The sequence below is a fragment of the Anomaloglossus baeobatrachus genome, chromosome 2, assembly GCF_048569485.1.
Source record: "Anomaloglossus baeobatrachus isolate aAnoBae1 chromosome 2, aAnoBae1.hap1, whole genome shotgun sequence".
Classification (NCBI taxonomy): domain Eukaryota; kingdom Metazoa; phylum Chordata; class Amphibia; order Anura; family Aromobatidae; genus Anomaloglossus; species Anomaloglossus baeobatrachus.
The window spans coordinates 324,368,328-324,387,731 of record NC_134354.1 but is presented as its reverse complement, the minus strand read 5'-3'; the positions used below and the strand labels follow the sequence as shown (position 1 = coordinate 324,387,731).

Below are 19,404 nucleotides of genomic sequence, written 5' to 3'. Positions count from 1 at the left end.
AGATGCCTCTGGGATCATGCTCCTCAAATGATTCCAGACGCTTTCCGTAGCTTGGCAATTCTGAGGTAGTCATTAAGGGTTAAGTTGTTAGAATAATTTTTTATCTCACTGGATTACTCTAATGGCGACGTCTTCAAGATTATGAGATCCATAGTGATGTTCTGAGAACATGGGGTGGTGGGACACCCATGCTACACCCCCTGTTCTCAGACTGCAGAGAAACAGATATTATCAGGGGGCTGGCGGCTACTAAACACCAGGATCAGGCCATGCTTCTTGATGTGTGATATAACATCTCTGAAAAGATGGCGAGCAGCTGCAGCATCACACTGAATTACAGGTACTGTGGAGGGTGGGGAACTGCACTATAAAGCTCATCTTTATAGTTTATGAGGGCATGGCCAGTAGAATATTATCTCCCTGGAGTACCTCTTAATGACTTTTATGGGAAAGTTTAATAAGTATCCTTTGTGACCTATGCATGAAGAGGAGAGCCTTGACCATCACGTATTGTAAATAATGGATCCAGTATAAATCATTCCTTCATATGGGATGTCACTAACAATTTGTTATCTTTCTCATACGAACAGGACTTAGATAAAATATGAAAAGAGAGACCTCCAATTAAAAATTATACATTTATTTACTATTTTTCAAATAAAAAAAAAAATCTTCCATAGTCCTTTCACAGACACCAGGAAACTATTCACCTTTATATAGAAGGCTGTAAAGAAGCAATGTGTGTGGGAGAACTATACATGCAAAGGCATCTCTGCACACCCATGAATGTACACACTTCTCCCTCGATATCTCTGACATATTCTTCTATGTGCAGAGCAAAAGGCACATGATGCATGCATGTATCTCCTTCACACTTGCGTTCACAAACATAGCACTATTATTGCACAATCATTTGTCTTCATCTGTAGAAGCAATTTTGCTTAAGAGGTGCTTGTTCCTTAAAGAGAACCTGTCCGGTCCCTTAAGACCTCCAACCCAGCAGCATTCACAAGTGTATGCCAAAATTTCCTACTTAACAAGCCCTGTATAATGCTATTTACTAAAATCAATGTTTTAAAAAAGCATTTATGAAGTGTGCTGTTCCTATGCTAATAAGTCCTTTGACTAGTCGATAAGGTGTTGTTTACCCAGACTAGTCGGTCCTTTTTCCATGCTATCAAGCCTCTGTGGGAGTGCCATGTTTTCAAAGAGTTGGCATTATCGCAGCCCCTGGAAATCTTGCGTATGCACGCATTTCATTTCGGCAGTCAGTGCGCCTATGAAGCCAGGTGTACATGTAACAGATTCAGAGAGGCACAATGCACATGATTGTAAGAACAGTTTCTGGGCTTCTGATCATGCGCAGTGATGCCGGATGTACGCATCCTGGCTTCAGAGAGGTGCACTTCGCATGTGTGGACAAACAGCTTCTGCACTTCCCCAGACCAGGAGACTAGTCTGGGGGAACAATGCCCCTTCCACTAGTCTAAGGCTGGGTTCACACATAGAGACAGCGACAACGACGTCGCTATTACGTCACCATTTTCTGTGACGTAACAGTGACCTAGTAAGTCGCTGTTATGATCGCTGCTTAGCTGTCAAACACAGCGACGCAGCAGCGATCATAACGTCGCTACATGTGCATAGAGCAGGGAGCCGCGCACACTGCTTAGCGTTGGTTCCCTGCTCTCCTAGCTACAGTACACATCGGGTTAATTAACCCGATGTGTACTGCAGCTACATGTGCAGAGAGCAGGGAGCCGCGCACACTGCTTAGCGCTGGCTTCCTGCTCTCCTAGCTACAGTACACATCGGGTTAATTAACCCGATGTGTGCTGCAGCTACATGTGCAGAGAGCAGGAGCCGGCACTGGCAGCGTGAGAGCGGCGGAGGCTGGTAACGAAGGTAAATATCGGGTAACCACCTTGGTTACCCGATGTTTACCCTGGTTACAGCTTACCGCAGCTGCCAGATGCCGGCTCCTGCTCCCTGCTCGCTTCATTTCGTCGCTCTCTCGCTGTCACACACAGCGATCTGTGCGTCACAGCGGGAGAGCGACGACCAAAAAAACGAACCAGGGCTGTGTGTAACGAGCAGCGATCTCACAGCAGGGGCCAGATCGCTGCTCAGTGTCACACACAGCGAGATCGCTAATGAGGTCACTGTTGCGTCACCAAAACCGTGACGTAGCAGCGATTTCGGTAGCGATCTCGCTGTGTGTGAAGCACCCCTTAGGCCTAATGCCTAATGAGCATTTTATGTTGCCTAATTAGCACTTTGTTTTTTTCTAAACATTGATTTTAGAAAATATTATACAGGGCTGCTTAGGGAAGAACGTTTGGCATAGACATGTGAATACTGTTGGGTTGGAGGGCATAAGGAACCTGACAGGCTCCCTTTAAATGTGACTGCACACTAACTGGCATTTTTAAGGGAGAATTGTCCCATATGCGACCATGTTGAAATGTCTGAAATGTGGTCCTTCTAGTTAGCTTATAATACACATCTATTGACAATGACAAAATGCCAAGCAAGGGTAAATAAAATTTGCTACTCTCGTAATGTGAATTGTTCTCTAAGAATAGGGAAGATAAGCATTTGAAACACTGGCCAAGAAGCTGGAGTACCTTGATGGTTTATTATTTACTGCTGGTGTGTGGAGTTTTAAAGGTTACATTGGAGTGTGTTAGTTCTATCATACATTCACATGAACAGAAACAGTTAGCACGAAAGCAAGCTTTAGTATCTTTCATGAAGATATAATGAACATAACTTTCTTTTATCTGTGCATAGGATGCAGTACCTTTCTGGACACTGCTAATGTACAAAGAAGGAGCCTGATATTTTTAATACCTCTGTGCTTAACATAAAACTGCTTAGGTACTGGTTTTAACAAATGATTATTGATATAACAAGAGCATAAGACCTACCACCGTGTATATAAAAAATAAAATAAACTATGTAGGACACCAAATATACAGAAATTCAAATATCTTTGGTTATAATTATAAAATAAAAAATAATATATAAAAATGTGTCAATAAGGGGAAATGAGAGTGCAAGCAACTGAAGAAAAATATAATAAATGGGTAAAGGCTGGAATCAAAAAATAAAGGTAAAAGCACAAATGCAAACAGGGATGAAAGGAATGAAGAATGTAAAATGACTATTGCCTGTATGTCATTTGTATCAGTCCAGTTACACAGAGATCACTCAGTTTTAGGCAGGAAAGGCTGGTTTTCCTCAGGCTGGGGTCCAGGATCACTCAAACATCTTTGCAAGCGTTGGGCGTTAGGGCTTTCACTAGGATTAAATACATCATCTACCCCAGGTGAAGGGGGCTCTCGAGCTACCATGGTGATCCCACCTTCATCATCACCTTCTTGCATCTCATCAATTAAATCCACGGACTCAGGGGAAGCTGGGTCAATGGTAATTACTGGAAGATTCTCAGACTCTGACTTTGGCTCATAAGCAATAGGATCTGAGCATAAGAAAAATAAGAAGTAAAGTATAATACACATTTCAGCGGTAATATGTATGTAAAATGATAAATTCATGCAGTGTTTTTAATGCATTTCTGCACCTAAATTTACATAAAAAGTTATTCAAATCTGCTCGCAACAAGGTTCTCATTTATTTCAGTGAGAAAACATGCTCATGCTTAAAGCATGTTGGAAAAAGTATTATGTCCATCTTTTGGCATGTTTTCCAAGCATTATTGATTTTGTTTTTAAAGGATTTTTGGTAATGTTTTTGCAGCATGCAGAAATGAGAAGAGAAAAAAAAAACAACCCATGTTAAACCTTTTATAATAATTAAAAACAAACCAAAAACCACAATGAAAAAAAATAGACCTAATAAGCTGAACATATTCTAAGAATTTCCACTTCAGCACAAAACAAACCAATCAGTAGAAGAGCTACCAATGACAAAATAATCACTTGGTGCTTATACATAAAATAAAACTTAGGGGAAAATGTGAATCTTTTTTCTTTTCTGGTTCACGAACTGGCTTTTAATAACAGACTATAATGGAATAAAAAGTTTGTCTAACTTTGGCTTGTGGACACTGCTTTGAAATGTATGACGTATTTTAGCACTGGCGTAAACATGGGAAAGGGTATGGAGCTTTAGTGTTTGACTCCCCCCAACACCATTTTGTTACAACTAGTTTTAATATAGTTCTTTATTGGATTTAATCTGCATCATGCTACTCAAACTCAACAGATACAGTGAGTGTCCTCAAAGCTCGACAGTTGATATGACCTAGTGTTCCTCTTCATGGTTGGAAAGACAGGGTCACAAAATGCAATGGCACTGGTGTCTGTATTTCATAGAGGTTCTGGTCCAAGGTTGGAATTAATCTTAAGGTCTGGTTTTGGTTCTGAAATTAGTGAATATTCCCTTCTTGTAAAGTGGTGGTATCAACGCAAGGTTATGGCATCAATTCATGATCATGAGTGTAACCATTCTTTTTTGTTTTTTAAGAGTTTAACCATTCTTTAAACTAAAGGGGCAAATAAACTCAGCACTGCAGAACCTTGACATATGTTGAGCAAGTGATCTAAAGCACAGATTAATTCAAAAGAATTGGGCTGGCTACAGACAGGTGACCAGGAGCTTTGTGGCCCTTTCATTCTTAGAATGAAAGGTCAGTCCCCCACCATCTGATTATAAATTGATGGTATATCTTACTGACATGTTGTCACTTTATGAGACGGAAATACCCTTCATGTCAACCCAAATTAATTTTGGGGTCTGTATGTATTTAGAGATTATATGTGGTGCAAACTGTCAGCCCTTCTGACTGTTGTGAAGAGAGAGGAAAGAGATATCACACATATGCAGACAAGTACTTACAGGGTTAGGCCTAAGACACACGGCATGCAAATCAGAGCGAGTGGAATGCAATAAAAAATTTTAGCCTATGTGCTAGCACCTATGAGCGATTATTTTCTCAGCCCTAATCGGACCAAGAAAACAGTCTCAGAATGCTGCGGGTGCAATGCGATCCTCTTTCTCTTGCACCCATTCAAATCTATGGGGCGAGAGAAATATTGCACTGCACTCGCATTATAGTGGTGTAATGCAAGAATGGCAATAGCCGACAACGGAGGAGAGAGGGTGATAAATCCCTCCCTCTCCTCCGCAGCGCCGGCCCTCCCCTCCTCAGTGCCGGCCCGCCCCCCGCAGCTGTGGTCCGATTGCACGATCGGACCTCAGTCGCAATAACACTCGCATGACATTCGGCTCCCGCTGTGCTGCGAGCCTAAGCCAAGTGCCATGCGATGATCGCAGTAGTCCCCGTGTGGCACCGGCCTTAAAAAGAAGATTTTGGGTACTCACCGTAAAATCCTTTTCTCTGAGTCTTCATTGGGGGACACAGGAAGCCATGGGTATATGCTGCTGCCACTAGGAGGTGACACTAGGCAAAAATAAAAGATTAACTCCTCCTTCGCAGTATATACCCACCTACCGGCAGGAAGTTATTCAGTTAGTGATAAAGCAGTAGGAGGAGAAGTAGTTCTAGTAATTAGTTGATTTATAGCTCTCTTTGAATGTGAATAAATAATATGGGTGGGTGCTGTGTCCCCCAATGAAGACTCAGAGAAAAGGATTTTACGATGAGTACCCAAAATCTTCTTTTTCTCTTTCGTTTCATTGGGGGACACAGGAAACCATGGGACGTTCCAAAGCAGTCCCTAAGGGTGGGAAGTAGATTATAGATTTACAATACACATAGTTCATAAGACCCTACTGGCTAAGCCTGAGTTGGTAGAAGAGCAGTAGTCTACCTTGCAAAACCTAGAGAAGGTGTGAAAATAGGACGAGGTGGTTATTTCAAAAACTTGTGAAGAGAAGTTTAATGGCGTATGGCTAAGGATGTTCTTGCTGCTCGGGTGTAATGAACCCTTAGTCCTGAAGGGTTTGTCTTTTTAATTTTATATTGAATGACCCTAAAATGACAGAACACATAGGCCCTAGCGAAGTTAGTCATATATGATTAAAAATGAGTGTAATCGTTTAAATTCCTTGATTCCATCAAGATATGTATGTATTGGTTTGACCAGGTTGGGTCTGTTTTGTGCTGCTTTTGCGGTATGAAGTAGTGTAGACTAGAGCGAGGGAAGGATGACTTTTATGTTTATGTGAAAAAACGAGACTACCTTGGAGAGGAAGATAAGGTCGTACCACAACCTGTACTTCTCTTAATGTACACGGTGTTCCAAATTATTATGCAAAAAATATTTTTTCATATTCTTCTAAATTAACTTTATGAATTGCAGTCATTGTTATTTTCCAGTCATCTACTATTCGAGTATAATTGAAATGTTTTTGATCAAACTGCCTATGAAAACCGTATATTTTTAAAAATAATAAACACTCAAAATGCACTCAAAATGCATGTTCCAAATTATTATGCACAGCAGTTTTCAACCTTTTTATTTTGAAAAACAAAATTGTCAATTGTGAAATTCTAAGCATTATCAGCTTATTACTAAATGAAATCAAAAAGTTTTCAAGTCAAAAATTAATTCTAGGTGATGTTACATTTGCACATAGGACTCTGAACTCTCGTCCATTGAATTTGTCAGTTTTTGGATGGTTTGTGCTTCAATTGTTTTGCATGTGGACAGAATACCCTCCCAGAGCTGTTGCTTAGATGTGAACTGCCTCCCGCCATCATAGACACTCCTTTTGATGATGCTCCAGAGGTTCTCAATGGGGTTGAGGTCAGGGGAAGATGGTGGCCACACCATAGGTTTGTCCTCTTTTATGCCCATAGCAGCCAGAGATGCAGATGTGTTATTTGCAGCATGAGACGGTGCATTATCATGCATGAAAATGAGCTTGCTGCGGAATGCACGGTTCTTCCTCCTGAACCATGGCAGGAAGTGCTGTTTTAGAAACTCCACATAGATTATGGAGTTCATCTTTACCCCTTCAGGGATCCTAAAGGGGCCGGCTATCTCTCTCCCCATGATTCCAGCCCAAAACATTACTCCACCACCTCCTTGTTGGCGCCTTAGCCGTGTTTTCATGGGGTGTTCATCAACCAGCCATCCTCCACTCCCATCCATCTGGACCATCGAGCGTTGCACGGTACTCATCGGTGAACAAAACAGTTTAGAAGTCAGTCTTCATGTATCGTTTGGCCCACTGGAGCCGTTTCTGCTTGTGTGCAGTGGATAGAGGTGGTCGACAGGATGGCTTACGCACAGCTGCAAACCTCTGAAGGACCCTGCATCTTGTTGTCCTTGGGACGTTGGAGACACCAGCAGCTTCAAAAACTTGTCTGCTGCTATGACAAGGCATTTTAGCAGCTGCTCTTTTAACATGACGCAATTGCCTGTTGGAAAGAGTCCTCAATTTTTCCTTATCAGCACGCACACGTGTGTGCTGTGAATCAGCTACATACTTCATCGTGATCATCGCACAATCAAGAAGTGTCTTGGCAATGTTGATTGTAGTCATGCCTTGACCTAAAAACTCCACAATTTGTTGCTTCTCAGCAGCTGCAACATCCTTTTTCTTTCCCATTTTGGCAAAAAATGTAGGCTGCTTAATAATGTGGAACAGCCTTCTTAAGTAGTCTTGCCTTTATTTTGGACACACCTGCCAAACTAATTTGCACAGGTATCTGCAATTGCTTTCAGTGATATAAAGAGCCCTGACACACATCACCATCAATGAGTTTAAATGACAAAAAAAAATTTTTTAACCTCATCACTCCTAAACTCTTTTTGCATAATAATTTGGAACACAGTGTATATATAATTAGAAACCTGGCATGACCTGAGAAACAGTAAAATTCCCACCTAGACAGATGACTTGATGGCTACTAGGAATATGATGTTTCCTGTAGTGTTATGTGTTGGATAGGCTCATAAGGTGGCTATGTAGTGCATTGAGGACTAGATTTCTATCCTAGAGTTTTATTGTTGATTGGTCAGTGGGTTTAAAATGATCTACTTCCTTAGGAATGTTAGGACTTGAGATGGATCGCCTATGTATTCATGAAAATAATATAGACAAAGCCTAGATTTGTGTTACGAGGAAACTGAGGCCTACCATTGAATCTAGTCCTGTGTGAAAGAAGCCTGGAGACTGGGCAGTGTGAATGACAAAAGAGCAACGTTGTTTGGTTCACATCAACCGAAAAAAAGGCTTTCTAGACTTCTAGATACGGAAGCAATATTTTATGTTGATGTTTTTCTGGGTTTTATTATGGTCTGTATGACCGAGTAGGCTAAAACCTAAGGTCTTTTGAACAATGGCTTTAACTGCTATGTCGTTATTTGAGAAACTACGAAATCTGATGACAGAGTGGGTTTTGGGAGAGAAGTTCTTGATTATCTGTGAGTTTTAATGGCGCGCCCGCTATCATATTGATGATTTGGGTGAACTCTCTTAGTCAGTCTGGTGTTATAGTATAACTGGTACGATCTTTGTCTTAATTATCTTTACAATTCTGGGAATTAGTTAAAGAGGAAGAGGATAGGTACAGCAGTGTGAACTGTGACCAAGAAGTTCTTAGGGTATTAGATGCAACTATGAGGGAGTCGCGTGTACTTGATACCGGGACTAACCTTGTTATTGTTTCTGGATGTAATTAGGTCAAAATCTGGCTCTTGTATATTGATGTAGAGACCATTTTGCTGATGTCTGGTCCTTGCGGCTTAGGTAATCTACCACCGAAAAACTATGCCTGGACTGGGAACTGGTAAACTCTGTTACATGGTTGTTCGCCAGGTTAGTATCTGTGATCTGTGCTTCACAGCGGGACAGCAACAACTAAAAAATGGCCCAGGACATTCAGCAACAACCAACGACCTCACAGCAGGGGCCAGGTTGTTGCTGGATGTCACACACAGCGACATCACTAGCAACATCGTTGCTATGTCACAAAAGTTGTTCGTTAGCAGCGATGTTGCTAGCGATGTTGCTTAGTGTGACGGGGCCTCTAGGCTGGTGTGATCACTAGGTAGTGAACAGGAAAGGAATGCATGACCTTGTAGAAAAGGTGGTGACTTTAACCACTACGTTAGAGACCGATGAACCTATGTTGGAAGGTGTATTGATAGAATTGGTGATGACATTGACTTGTTTCACATAAAAATAAGCCTAATTGTACGACTGTGCTGTGAAATTAGCTGAACTGTGAAAAGCGACCACTATTCTTCTAGTTACTTACATGCAATTTGGACGGAAACAGATATGTATAGTAAGATTAGACGAGTAACTTGAAGTGATTCTTCTCTATTCTGTTCTGTAAGGAACAGTCTAGTTTGTACCGTGTATATAGCATGCTTAGCAATATTTTGCTTTGTTGATTATCTAGCCTATATGAACTATGTTTCCTGTGGCGATATTGAGACTTTGACGACATGACTGATGAGACGGATCTTTGATTAGTATGTCGAGAAGATAGGTATGACTATGATTTATCTGACTCTTAGGATGGCCATGACTATGATTTATCTGACTCTTAAGGCCACGTCTCACTAAGCAACATCGCTAGCAACATCGCTGCTGAGGCACGACTTTTGTGATGCAACAGCAATGTTGCTAGCGATGTTGCTGTGTGTGACATCCAGCAACAACCTGGCCCCTGCTGTGAGGTCGCAGGTTGTTGCTGAATATCCTGGACCATTTTTTAGTTGTTGCTCTCCCGCTGTGAAGCACACATCGCTGTGTGTGACAGCGAGAGAGCAACAACTGAATGTGCAGTGAGCCGGCTTCTGCGGACGCTGGTAACAAAGGTAAATATTGGGTAACCAAGAAGCCCTTTCCTTGGTTACCCGATATTTAGCTTCGTTACCAGCGTCCGCCGCTCTCACGCTGTCAGTGCCGGCTCCCTGCACACATAGCCAGACTACACATCGGGTAATTAACCCGATGTGTACTCTGGCTAGGAGTGCAGGGAGCCAGCGCTAAGTGGTGTGCGCTGGTAACCAAGGTAAATATCGGGTTGGTTACCCGATATTTACCTTAGTTACCAAGCGCAGCATCGCTTCCACGCGTCGCTGCTGGCTGAGGGCTGCTCACTGGTTGCTGGTGAGATCTGCCTGTTTGACAGCTCACCAGCAACCCGTGTAGCGACGCTCCAGCGATCCCTGCCAGGTCAGGTTGCTGGTGGGATCACTGGAGCGTCGCTTAGTGTGACGGTACCTTTAGGATGGCCATAGTTGCTGCCACTTTTGTGAAGATTCTGGGATCAGTTGATAGACTGATGGTCAGTGAATGGACTACCGCAAAGAGCAAGAACCTTTGATGTCTGTGATAGATGGTATGTGTAAGTACTTGTCTAGGAACTCTATTGAACCCATCTAAGGTGTGCTTCACACATAGCGAGATCGCTACCGAAATCGCTGCTACGTCACGGTTTTAGTGACGCAACAGTGACCTCATTAGCGATCTCGCTGTGTGTGACACTGAGCAGCGATCTGGCCCCTGCTGTGAGATCGTTGCTCGTTACACACAGCCCTGGTTCGTTTTCTTCAAAGGCGCTCTCCCGCTGTGACGCACAGATCGCTGTGTGTGACAGCGAGAGAGTGACAAAATGAAGTGAGCAGGGAGCAGGAGCCGGCATCTGGCAGCTGCGGTACGCTGTAACCAAGATAAACATCGGGTAACCAAGGGAAGCCCTTTCCCTGGTTACCCGATATTTACCTTCGTTACCAGCCTCCGCCGCTCTCGCTGCCAGTGCCGGCTCCTGCTCTCTGCACATGTAGCTGCAGTACACATCAGGTAATTAACCCAATGTGTACTGTAGCTAGGAGAGCAAGGAGCCAGCGCTAAGCAGTGTGCGCGGCTCCCTGCACATGTAGCTGCAGTACACATCGGGTTTAATTAACCCGATGTGTACTGTAGCTAGGAGAACAAGGAGCCAGCGCTAAGCAGTGTGCGCGGCTCCCTGCTCTCTGCACATGTAGCGACGTTATGATCGCTGCTGTGTCGCTGTGTTTGACAGCTAAGCAGCGATCATAACAGCGACTTACAAGAGAATACTCTCTTTTGGAGATTCTCCCTGGAACTTGCACCCACATCCTCTATAATTGCAACCAACAGCTAAAGCCATAAGCCACAGGCTCTAGTATTGATGGTGCAGTTATGGGGATGTTTAGACGAAAAGTAAATAGTTTTAGATAACCATACAGAAATGAAGACTGGTTCTAGAACGATCTGCTGATTGAAATGGAAACTTTGGTTAAAGATTCCACTTTTCTGTTGGTGGGAACTTTGAGAATAGTTCTGTTCCTTTTGGTCTGATAAGAGATCTGATGTAAGTCTTATTTTTCAGAAAGATATAGACTGTTTTCATGAAGTGGATTAGTCTGTATATTGTTCAAGTTCTAGATAACGTCCTGAACTAAACTGTAGACTATATATGTCCTCTTTGAGGATTGGTCTGAGTCAAAATCAGAACTGGAGTTAGATTCCTTACTGAGCTCTGTAATGCTGTGACTAAAGGTTCCTCTGAGGAAAAGGTGAGCGATATATAATGGCAGTATTGTACCGGCGCAGAGCCGAGATACTGGTGGATCAACAGATGGTGACTGTCTTTTTTTTTTTTAAACAAGATCAGCAGAAAAGGGATACAATGTATCCATACATTCTTTTCTTTTAAATTTTCTGTCAGGTTGTGCCCACTGTCTGTCTACTAGATCTTGGAACTCTTTATGATCTTAGAAAACTACCGGAGCCTTTTGTTTTTCCTGAAGGAAATGTGGTGCTTTTCCTGAGGAGTATTAGTGTCTGTAATGTTTAAAGTTTGATTTACAGGCTGAACTAAACTATCTACCATATCTCTCATTTTGAAAGGGCGATCCAACTCAGAGTCCGAGTCAGAATCCGAATTGTGACTGGATTCAGCTAATGTACGTATCTCTGGTGTGGCAGATGGTCCCTCAGAGGACATGGATGGAGAAGGTGAGAGATCTAGAGCGAGACCTAGAATGAGACACGATACGGGTTAGTTTTCTAGAACCTGTACACGATTTCTCAGCTTGAGATAACCGTTCCGGTAACTGAGATTCACCATGAGAGGAGATGACGTTCCGGAGGTAGAGTCGTGTAGCGGTAGTTTTTGCATGCCTGTAACCAGTATCTGGGATACTTAGGTTAGGTCAGCTACAGACTGTTACAGAGTTGAGGCCCAAACTGGAATAGAGGACTCACTCTGTATCTGTCTATTGTCAGGGGGCTCCTGGGCACCAGAAACCGCATGATTAGTACAAGAAGAACATAATGATGTGCCTTGTGCAGATGTAAACTTAGAATTGCAGGTAGAGCAAGCATAGTTTGAAACACTGGCTGCTAATGAGGGCTTATCCTTCCTGTATTAGCCATTGTTAACTATGGAAAGATAGTAGAGAAATATAGAAAAGAAAATAGCTGGTAGGTAGGGATGACTATGAGGAGGAGGCCGAATGTGTCTGTAGTGGAAAAATCCTACCCAGAATCAGTCCATGTGTCCTGCGCGATGTGCCCTGCTGCAGCGTGATTCCCCACTTGAGAGCCAGGCAGAATGTGGTGGATGAAACTCTGTCCTCCTGATAATACCGGCAAACTCATGTTTATATAGCAAACAATGAGGAGGGCTGAACTCTATGGTGACCGGAAACACATAGCCCGGAAGGATAAGGAGGAGGTGTGTTCAACATTTACCTCCTTTGGAAACTCCTGTACACTGTGCAGAAGAAGGTTGCGGGGGGCGTGTCTTTCTGGGTAAGCGATGAGAGTGCCATGTATAAGAGTATGAGAAGATGGCTGCGGTGGGCGTGTATTAACCCCGTGTGCGCTTCAAGAGACCCGTGTATGAAATGAGGCCTGCGTGGAAACGGAACCAGGAACCTGATATGGAGAGCGCAGTAAGGAGAGATCGGTGACCTTAATGTTAAGGTGAGCGGAGGTGCCCTGGAGCCCCGGTGACAGCGAGAACAGAAGACACAGGGTCCTACCTTGTCTTCATAACGCTGCTTGTGCCACATGTTCGGTGCTCACACTCTCTCTCGCTGATGGTCACTCTCTATGGTGGGCGAACGGATTGTTTATCCATATCCAAGCCCTGAACGCCGACACGTTCGGGTTCACGATCCTGTGATCCGGACCCGAGACCCGACAGTATGATCTCTGCATCCCCTGCAGTCTCGGTCTCTTTATGGGAAAGCAGAGTGCCCGATTACTCTCTGTTGCCCTCGTCTCTTTGTGGGAAAGCAGAGTGCCCGATTACACTCTGTTGCCCTCGTCTCTTTGTGGGAAAGCAGAGTGTCCGATTACACTCTGTTGCCCTATGAAATCGCATGTTCTATGAAAAGAAATAAAAAAGATATTAGATGAAAAAAACGACGATTGTGGAAAAAAGTGAAAAAAAGGGGCTGGAGAAAAAAGCCCAGTGTCTATCCTCCTGCGGACACTAAGCATAAAACTGAACAACTTCCTGCCGGTAGGTGGGCATATACTGCAAAGGAGGAGTTATTATTATTTATTATTATAGCGTCATTTATTCCATGGCGCTTTACAGGTGAAAGAGGGTATACGTACAACAATCATTAACAGTACAAAACAGACTGGTATAGGAGGAGAGATGACCCTGCCCGCGAAGGCTCACAGTCTACAGGGAATGGGTTATGGTACACAGAGCTGGTTGCGCAGTGGTGTACTGGACTGAGGGTTACTGTAGGTTGTAGGCTTGTTGGAAGAGATGCGTCTTGAGGTTCCTCTTGAAGCTTTCCATGGTAGGGGAGAGTCTGATATGCTAAGGTAGACGGTGACGTAACAGCGACCTTGTAAGTCGCTGTTATGATCGCTGCTTAGCTGTCAAACACAGCAGAAGCAGCGATCATAACGTCGCTGTGCTACATGTGCAGAGAGCAGGGAGCCGCGCTTAGCGCTGGCTCCTTACTCTCCTAGGTACAGTACACATCGGGTTAATTAACCCGATGTGTGCTGCAGCTACATGTCACAGTGCAGAGAGCAGGGAGCCGCACGCACTGCTTAGCGCTGGCTCCTTGCTCTCCTTGCTACAGTATACATCGGGTTAATTACCTGATGTGTACTGCAGCCACATGTGCACAGAGCAGGAGCCGGCACTGGCAGCAAGAGCGGCGGAGGCTGGTAACAAAGGTAAATATCGGGTAACCAGGGAAAGGTCTTCCCTTGGTTACCCGATGTTTACGCTGGTTACAGCTTACCGCAGCTGCCAGACGCCGGCTCCTGCTGCCTGCTCGCTTCATTTCGTCGCTCTCTCGCTGTCACACACAGCGATGTGTGTGTCACAGCGGGAGAGTGACGACCAAAAAATGAAGCTGGACATTCAGCAACGACCGGCGACCTGACAGCAGGGGCCAGGTCGTTGCTGGATGTCACACACAGCGACAGCGACGGGACGTCGCTGCAACGTCACAGAAAATGGTGACGTAGCAGCGACGTCGTTGTCGTTGTGTGTGACACCAGCTAAGGCCCAGTCACACACAACGACTTATCAGCGATCCCGACAATGATACATTCAGATAAGGATCGCTGGTAAGTCGCTGGGAGGTCGCTGGTGAGATGTCACACAGTCAGGCCTTACCAACGACGCAGTAACCTGTATAACGATCTTGGCGGTCATTGGGACCCTGTCACACAGCGTCAAACACAGCGATGCGTCCTGCCCAGCAGGACATCGCCTTTGAAGAAAATGGCCCGGACCACTCTGCAACGACTAGCGATCTCACAGCAGGGGCCTGATCGCTGGTAGGTGTCACACATAACGAGATCGCTGGTGAGATCGCTGCTGCGTCACAGAAAATGTGACTCAGCAATGATCTCGTTAATGACCTCGTTGTGTGTGACGGGGCCTTAATACACAAGGTATGGCGTACTTGTAAAGAGTTAGGCTATGTTCACACTAGGCGTCTTTGCAGCTTTTTTTAGCTATGGATTTGTCTTGGTTTTATGCAAATCCATGCTAATAATACGATGCTTTTTACAGTCCCAGCAAAGTCTATGAGATTTCTGAAATCTCATGCACACCCACGCAAACACGTCAGGATTTTTTAACATCTAATGGATGGGCGGCTGCAGGCTGATATTTTTAGGGCTGGGCTGGGCTGGGCTTTATCTTGGCTGGGTGTCAAAATTGGGGGGGGCGCAGGTTTGTTTTTTAATTTATGTAAATAATAAAAAAACAGCATGGGGTCCCTCTTATTTTGATACCCAGCCAAGATAAGCACACAGCTAGGGGCTGCAGCTTGTAGCTGTAGGCTTTATCTGTGCTGGGAATCATAACATGGGAGGACCCTACTTAATTTCTTTTAACTTATTTTTACTGTACGATAGACCCGCAGATTCGGGGGGGGGTGTGCTTTGGAAGCAGTGAATATGCATGAGGCTAATGAGCAGCACTGGGAAGTAGGAGAGGCCGCGGGAGCAGGTATGGGTGAGCCTAGAATGTGTGGGCTCCTTCCAAGTTAGTGGGTGCGACCAGCTGGGTTAGTGGGCGTGAATGGCTTGGTTAGTGAGCTTGGCGATGTTTTCTCCCTTCCACTACAATCATGCTTCGCCCCCAGCCCCCCATGTGATAGGGGCCTGTTGAATGGCATCATACCTTGAAGGGGCCCATACAGTCCAACATCTAACGGAGGCTGGTAAGTATAGAGCGCTTGCTTTATTTTTTTTTACTACCCGAGTGCTGGATCCAGGTCAATCCCGGCCCGACCCAGCACTCGGGTAGTCTTGAACCCTTGCTTGTCTTGACATCACAGAATTTTTGTTTTGTAAAAACGCCACAAAAAAACTCCACACAAGCCGCACCAAAACAGCAGATGACTCCCAGGAGACATCCTGCCACAAGATCAGGTTTTGGTCAGGAAAAAAAAAACGCTGCAAAAATGTCCTGTGTGAACATAGCCTTACTGGGTGTAAAGGAATGTTCCAGATATACTCCTATATGGAATAAGCCCAGGTTGGGCGAACTAAAGCGATTGGAGGGGTTTGGAGAATGGAGTAGGGTGGGCTTGAGATGGGTGTATCAGCTTTTTTCGGATGTAGAGTTCCGCTCATTTAATCACCTGAAGTAGGACTATGGTCTGCCGAACTCTGGATTCTTTCAAGTTCTTACAACTGAGGCAGGCCATAGAAATTCAGGGGCATACGATAGACTTGCCTCACACAGTGGGATCTTGGAAAATGTATTACAGTCTAGTGCTACAAAGGGAATCATCTCCTTATTGTATAACTCCTTGCTGAGGGGCATCTTGAAGGAACCTACGGGTAGCACAAAGTTAGGGTGGGAGTGAGATGTTTGTCCTATTACTGTAGATGAAGGAGAAAGTATTCTAGAGTCCATTAAAGCACCTTGCACTAATACGACCCAGAGAAGGTACCTCCTATTTCTAGTCCACCAGGTCTACAGAACCTCAAAAGCGTTATTTAAAATTAAACTTAGCACTGGCGATAAATGTCCAAGGTGCAGGAAGGAAGGGGTAGATTTGCGTCCCATGTTCTGGTCATGCTCCTATTTAACTGTTCTCTGGAAATAGGTGGGCATTTTGATAGAGTATTCAATATTGATATACGCTTGAGCCCAAAATTGGGTATTATTATTATTATTATCATCATCATCTTGGGAGTAGTAGGAGAGGAAGTAGGTCCTGCTGCTACACAACTCTCAATATCAAAAATTCTGTATCACACCAGGAAAACTATTGCTAGACACTGGTTGGCCATTAGCCCACCTGGGATGTCAGAGATAATTGCCAGCCTAAAGAATACCATTTTAATGGAGAAAAGAATATATATTAAAAGAGGAGCCATCCTAAGTTCAGTAAACAATGGGGTGAGTGGATTCAAAGTCCTTCTGTGGTTTCTGATGAGCTTGCCAGCGATGTGCTCATTAATTGTTTGCTTTTAAGATCTTGTAATTGTTATGATTTGTATTGCAAATTTTTCTCACTGGAGAGTTTAGTTAAGGGAATAGTGGGACGGAGGGGTAAAAGGGATGGGCTGTTTGTAGCTATATAAAAGAATATTGTGAAACTTGTTATATCTTCTAATGATGCCATGATCTGTTATGACTTTATTGGACTTAATAAAAATAACATTGTTGGATTTAAAAAAACAAAACAAAACGTCACTGCATGTGTGTATTCACGGAGTGGGCCATCAGTGATGTGCATGCACAGCTGTGTCCATATGTACTGTGCAGGAGAGCGGTGTATGCCTACCATGCATGCTGCAGAGAATCACTAACATCATAAATCACTAACATATTGCATGCGACAGTGCCGGGGCAGCTGCGGCTGATATTCTCGGCTGCGGGAGGGGGAGTGAGGCGGGGGACATTACCCCTGCCCCTCGCCCTCCCCAGCCTGAGGATACCGGGCCGCCGCTGTGTGCTTACCTCGGCTGGAAGGTAAATTTGCAGCGGAGCCCACGTTCTTTTTTTCCTATATTTCCGTTTTCTTTCTATGTGTGTTCTATGTGTCTGTGTCTATGTGTTCTGTGTCTGTGATGTGTATGTGTCTGTGATGTGTGTGTGTCTGTGATGTGTGTGTGTCTGTGATGTGTGTGTGTTTACTCTCTGCACGGCTTCCTCTTCCTGTAATGACATCACTTCCCTGCAAAACCGCAGACAAGCGATGCACATTACCGGAGGTAAACCGCGAAATACCGCAGGAAATAACGCAGGAAAACGCAGTGAACCGCACAGAATTTGCTGCCTGCGTTATTCCCTGCGGGATTTCATGATTAACATTGAGTCAATGGAGTGAAATCCCGCAGCGATGTGCAGAAAAGAAGTGACATGCACTTGTTTTTGCTGCGGGATTCCCGCAGCAAAACATGCAGCTGTCAAATTCCGCCCAGTGCGCACAGGATTTTTTTTCTCCATAGGATTTGCTGGTGATTCACTGCAGAGATGTTATGAACATTTTCTGCAGCGAAACATGCAGCAAATCCGCGAAAAATCCGAGGCAAAATCCGGTAAGTGCGCACATAGCCTTAATCTCACTAACTTTTGCCTCCTGGTGATATTGACCTGTCTGCTCATTTACTCTGCCATGGCCATTTTAAATTATTACTAAATATATTTTTCTATTTTTTTTATGTTTAACCCCCTCCTGACGAGGCCAATTTTCTTTTTTGCGTTTTTCCTCTCCTCCCAGAGGCATAACTTTTTTATTTTTGTATCCTCATACACATGAGAGCTTGTTTTTTGTGTGACGAGATACACCTTTGAAAAATACCAATCTTATTGTCACATAGCATACTGTAAAACTGTGAAAAAATTCCAAATGTGCAGAAATTGTGAAAGAAAAAAAAAATTGTTTTTACGGTGTTCAGTTTGTGGTTAAAAATGACCTCACAGTAGGTTTACGGTGATATCAAACATTTCCAAGTTTTTATATTATTACAGTGGTGGAACACCCCCCCCCCCGAAGCATGCAAAAAAAAAGTGTAAGGTTGTGTTGCCATTTTCAAAGACCTGTAACGTTTTCATTTTTCGTTCAATGGCGCCGTGTGATGGATTATTTTTTGCAGGGCAAAACAACATTTTTATAGATACTATTGAAAAACTACATTTTGGAGTTACCAAAGTTTTAGGTAACCGTGTTTACTGATTGTGTTAATTTTTTTATATTTCGATTGATCGTACTTTTCTGAAAGCGGCGATACCACAAAGTTTTTGTTTTTATTATCATTATTTTAAGGGAAGTGGGGGGGGCGGTGATTTGATCTTTTAGGTTTTTAAATGCTTTCATAATTAAAAAAAAAAAAAGTAAATCTTTTCACTTTTTTTTTTTAATAGTTCCTTAACCTTAGCCCCTTTTACCCCGGGCGATTTTTCCTTTTTTTGTTTATTTTTGTGCTTCCTTTTTCCGAGAACCGGAACTTTTTTATATTTTTCCGTCAATCTTGCTATCTGAGGGCTTGTTTTTTGCGTGACGAGTTGTACTTTAAAATGAACATATAGTGTACTGGAAAATTGCAAAAAAATTCCAAGTGCGGAAAATAAAAAAAAAAAATAAAAAAAAATAGTGCAATTGCATGATGGTTTTTGGGATATTTTATTCAGTGTTTATGATATAGTAAAACCGATGTGTGAGTGATGCCGCAGGTCACTACGAGTTTGTAGACACCAAACATTTATAGGTTTAGTTTTATCTAAGGGGTTACAAAAAAATTCATAAGTTTGTCCAAAAAAATGTGCCTCACTTTTTGCACCACTTTCCACCACACGTAGCCTTCTCATTTTTTGGGATCTGGGGCTTAGTGATAGCTTATTTTTTTGAGTCTTGAGTTGATGTTTTTATTGGTACCATTTCTGCATAGATGCTACGTTTTGATTGCCTGTTATTGCATTTTGCGCAAAATTTGTGACGACCAAAAACGTAATTTGGGCATTTGGAATTT

At 43.5% G+C, this 19,404-nt stretch overlaps 1 protein-coding gene across 2 annotated transcripts in view; it reads right to left on the bottom strand.

Annotated features, from left to right (window-relative positions):
- Positions 1-624: 624 nt before the first annotated feature.
- The window catches only part of SLC9A1 (solute carrier family 9 member A1), a 246,355-nt gene continuing 227,575 nt past the window's right edge, over positions 625-19,404 (bottom strand). For both annotated transcript variants that reach the window (XM_075335896.1, XM_075335897.1), the window contains exon 12: positions 625-3,484. In XM_075335896.1, coding sequence (XP_075192011.1) covers positions 3,210-3,484 — 275 coding nt within the window. In that variant the 3' untranslated portion in view covers positions 625-3,209. The remainder of the gene's footprint in view (positions 3,485-19,404) is intronic.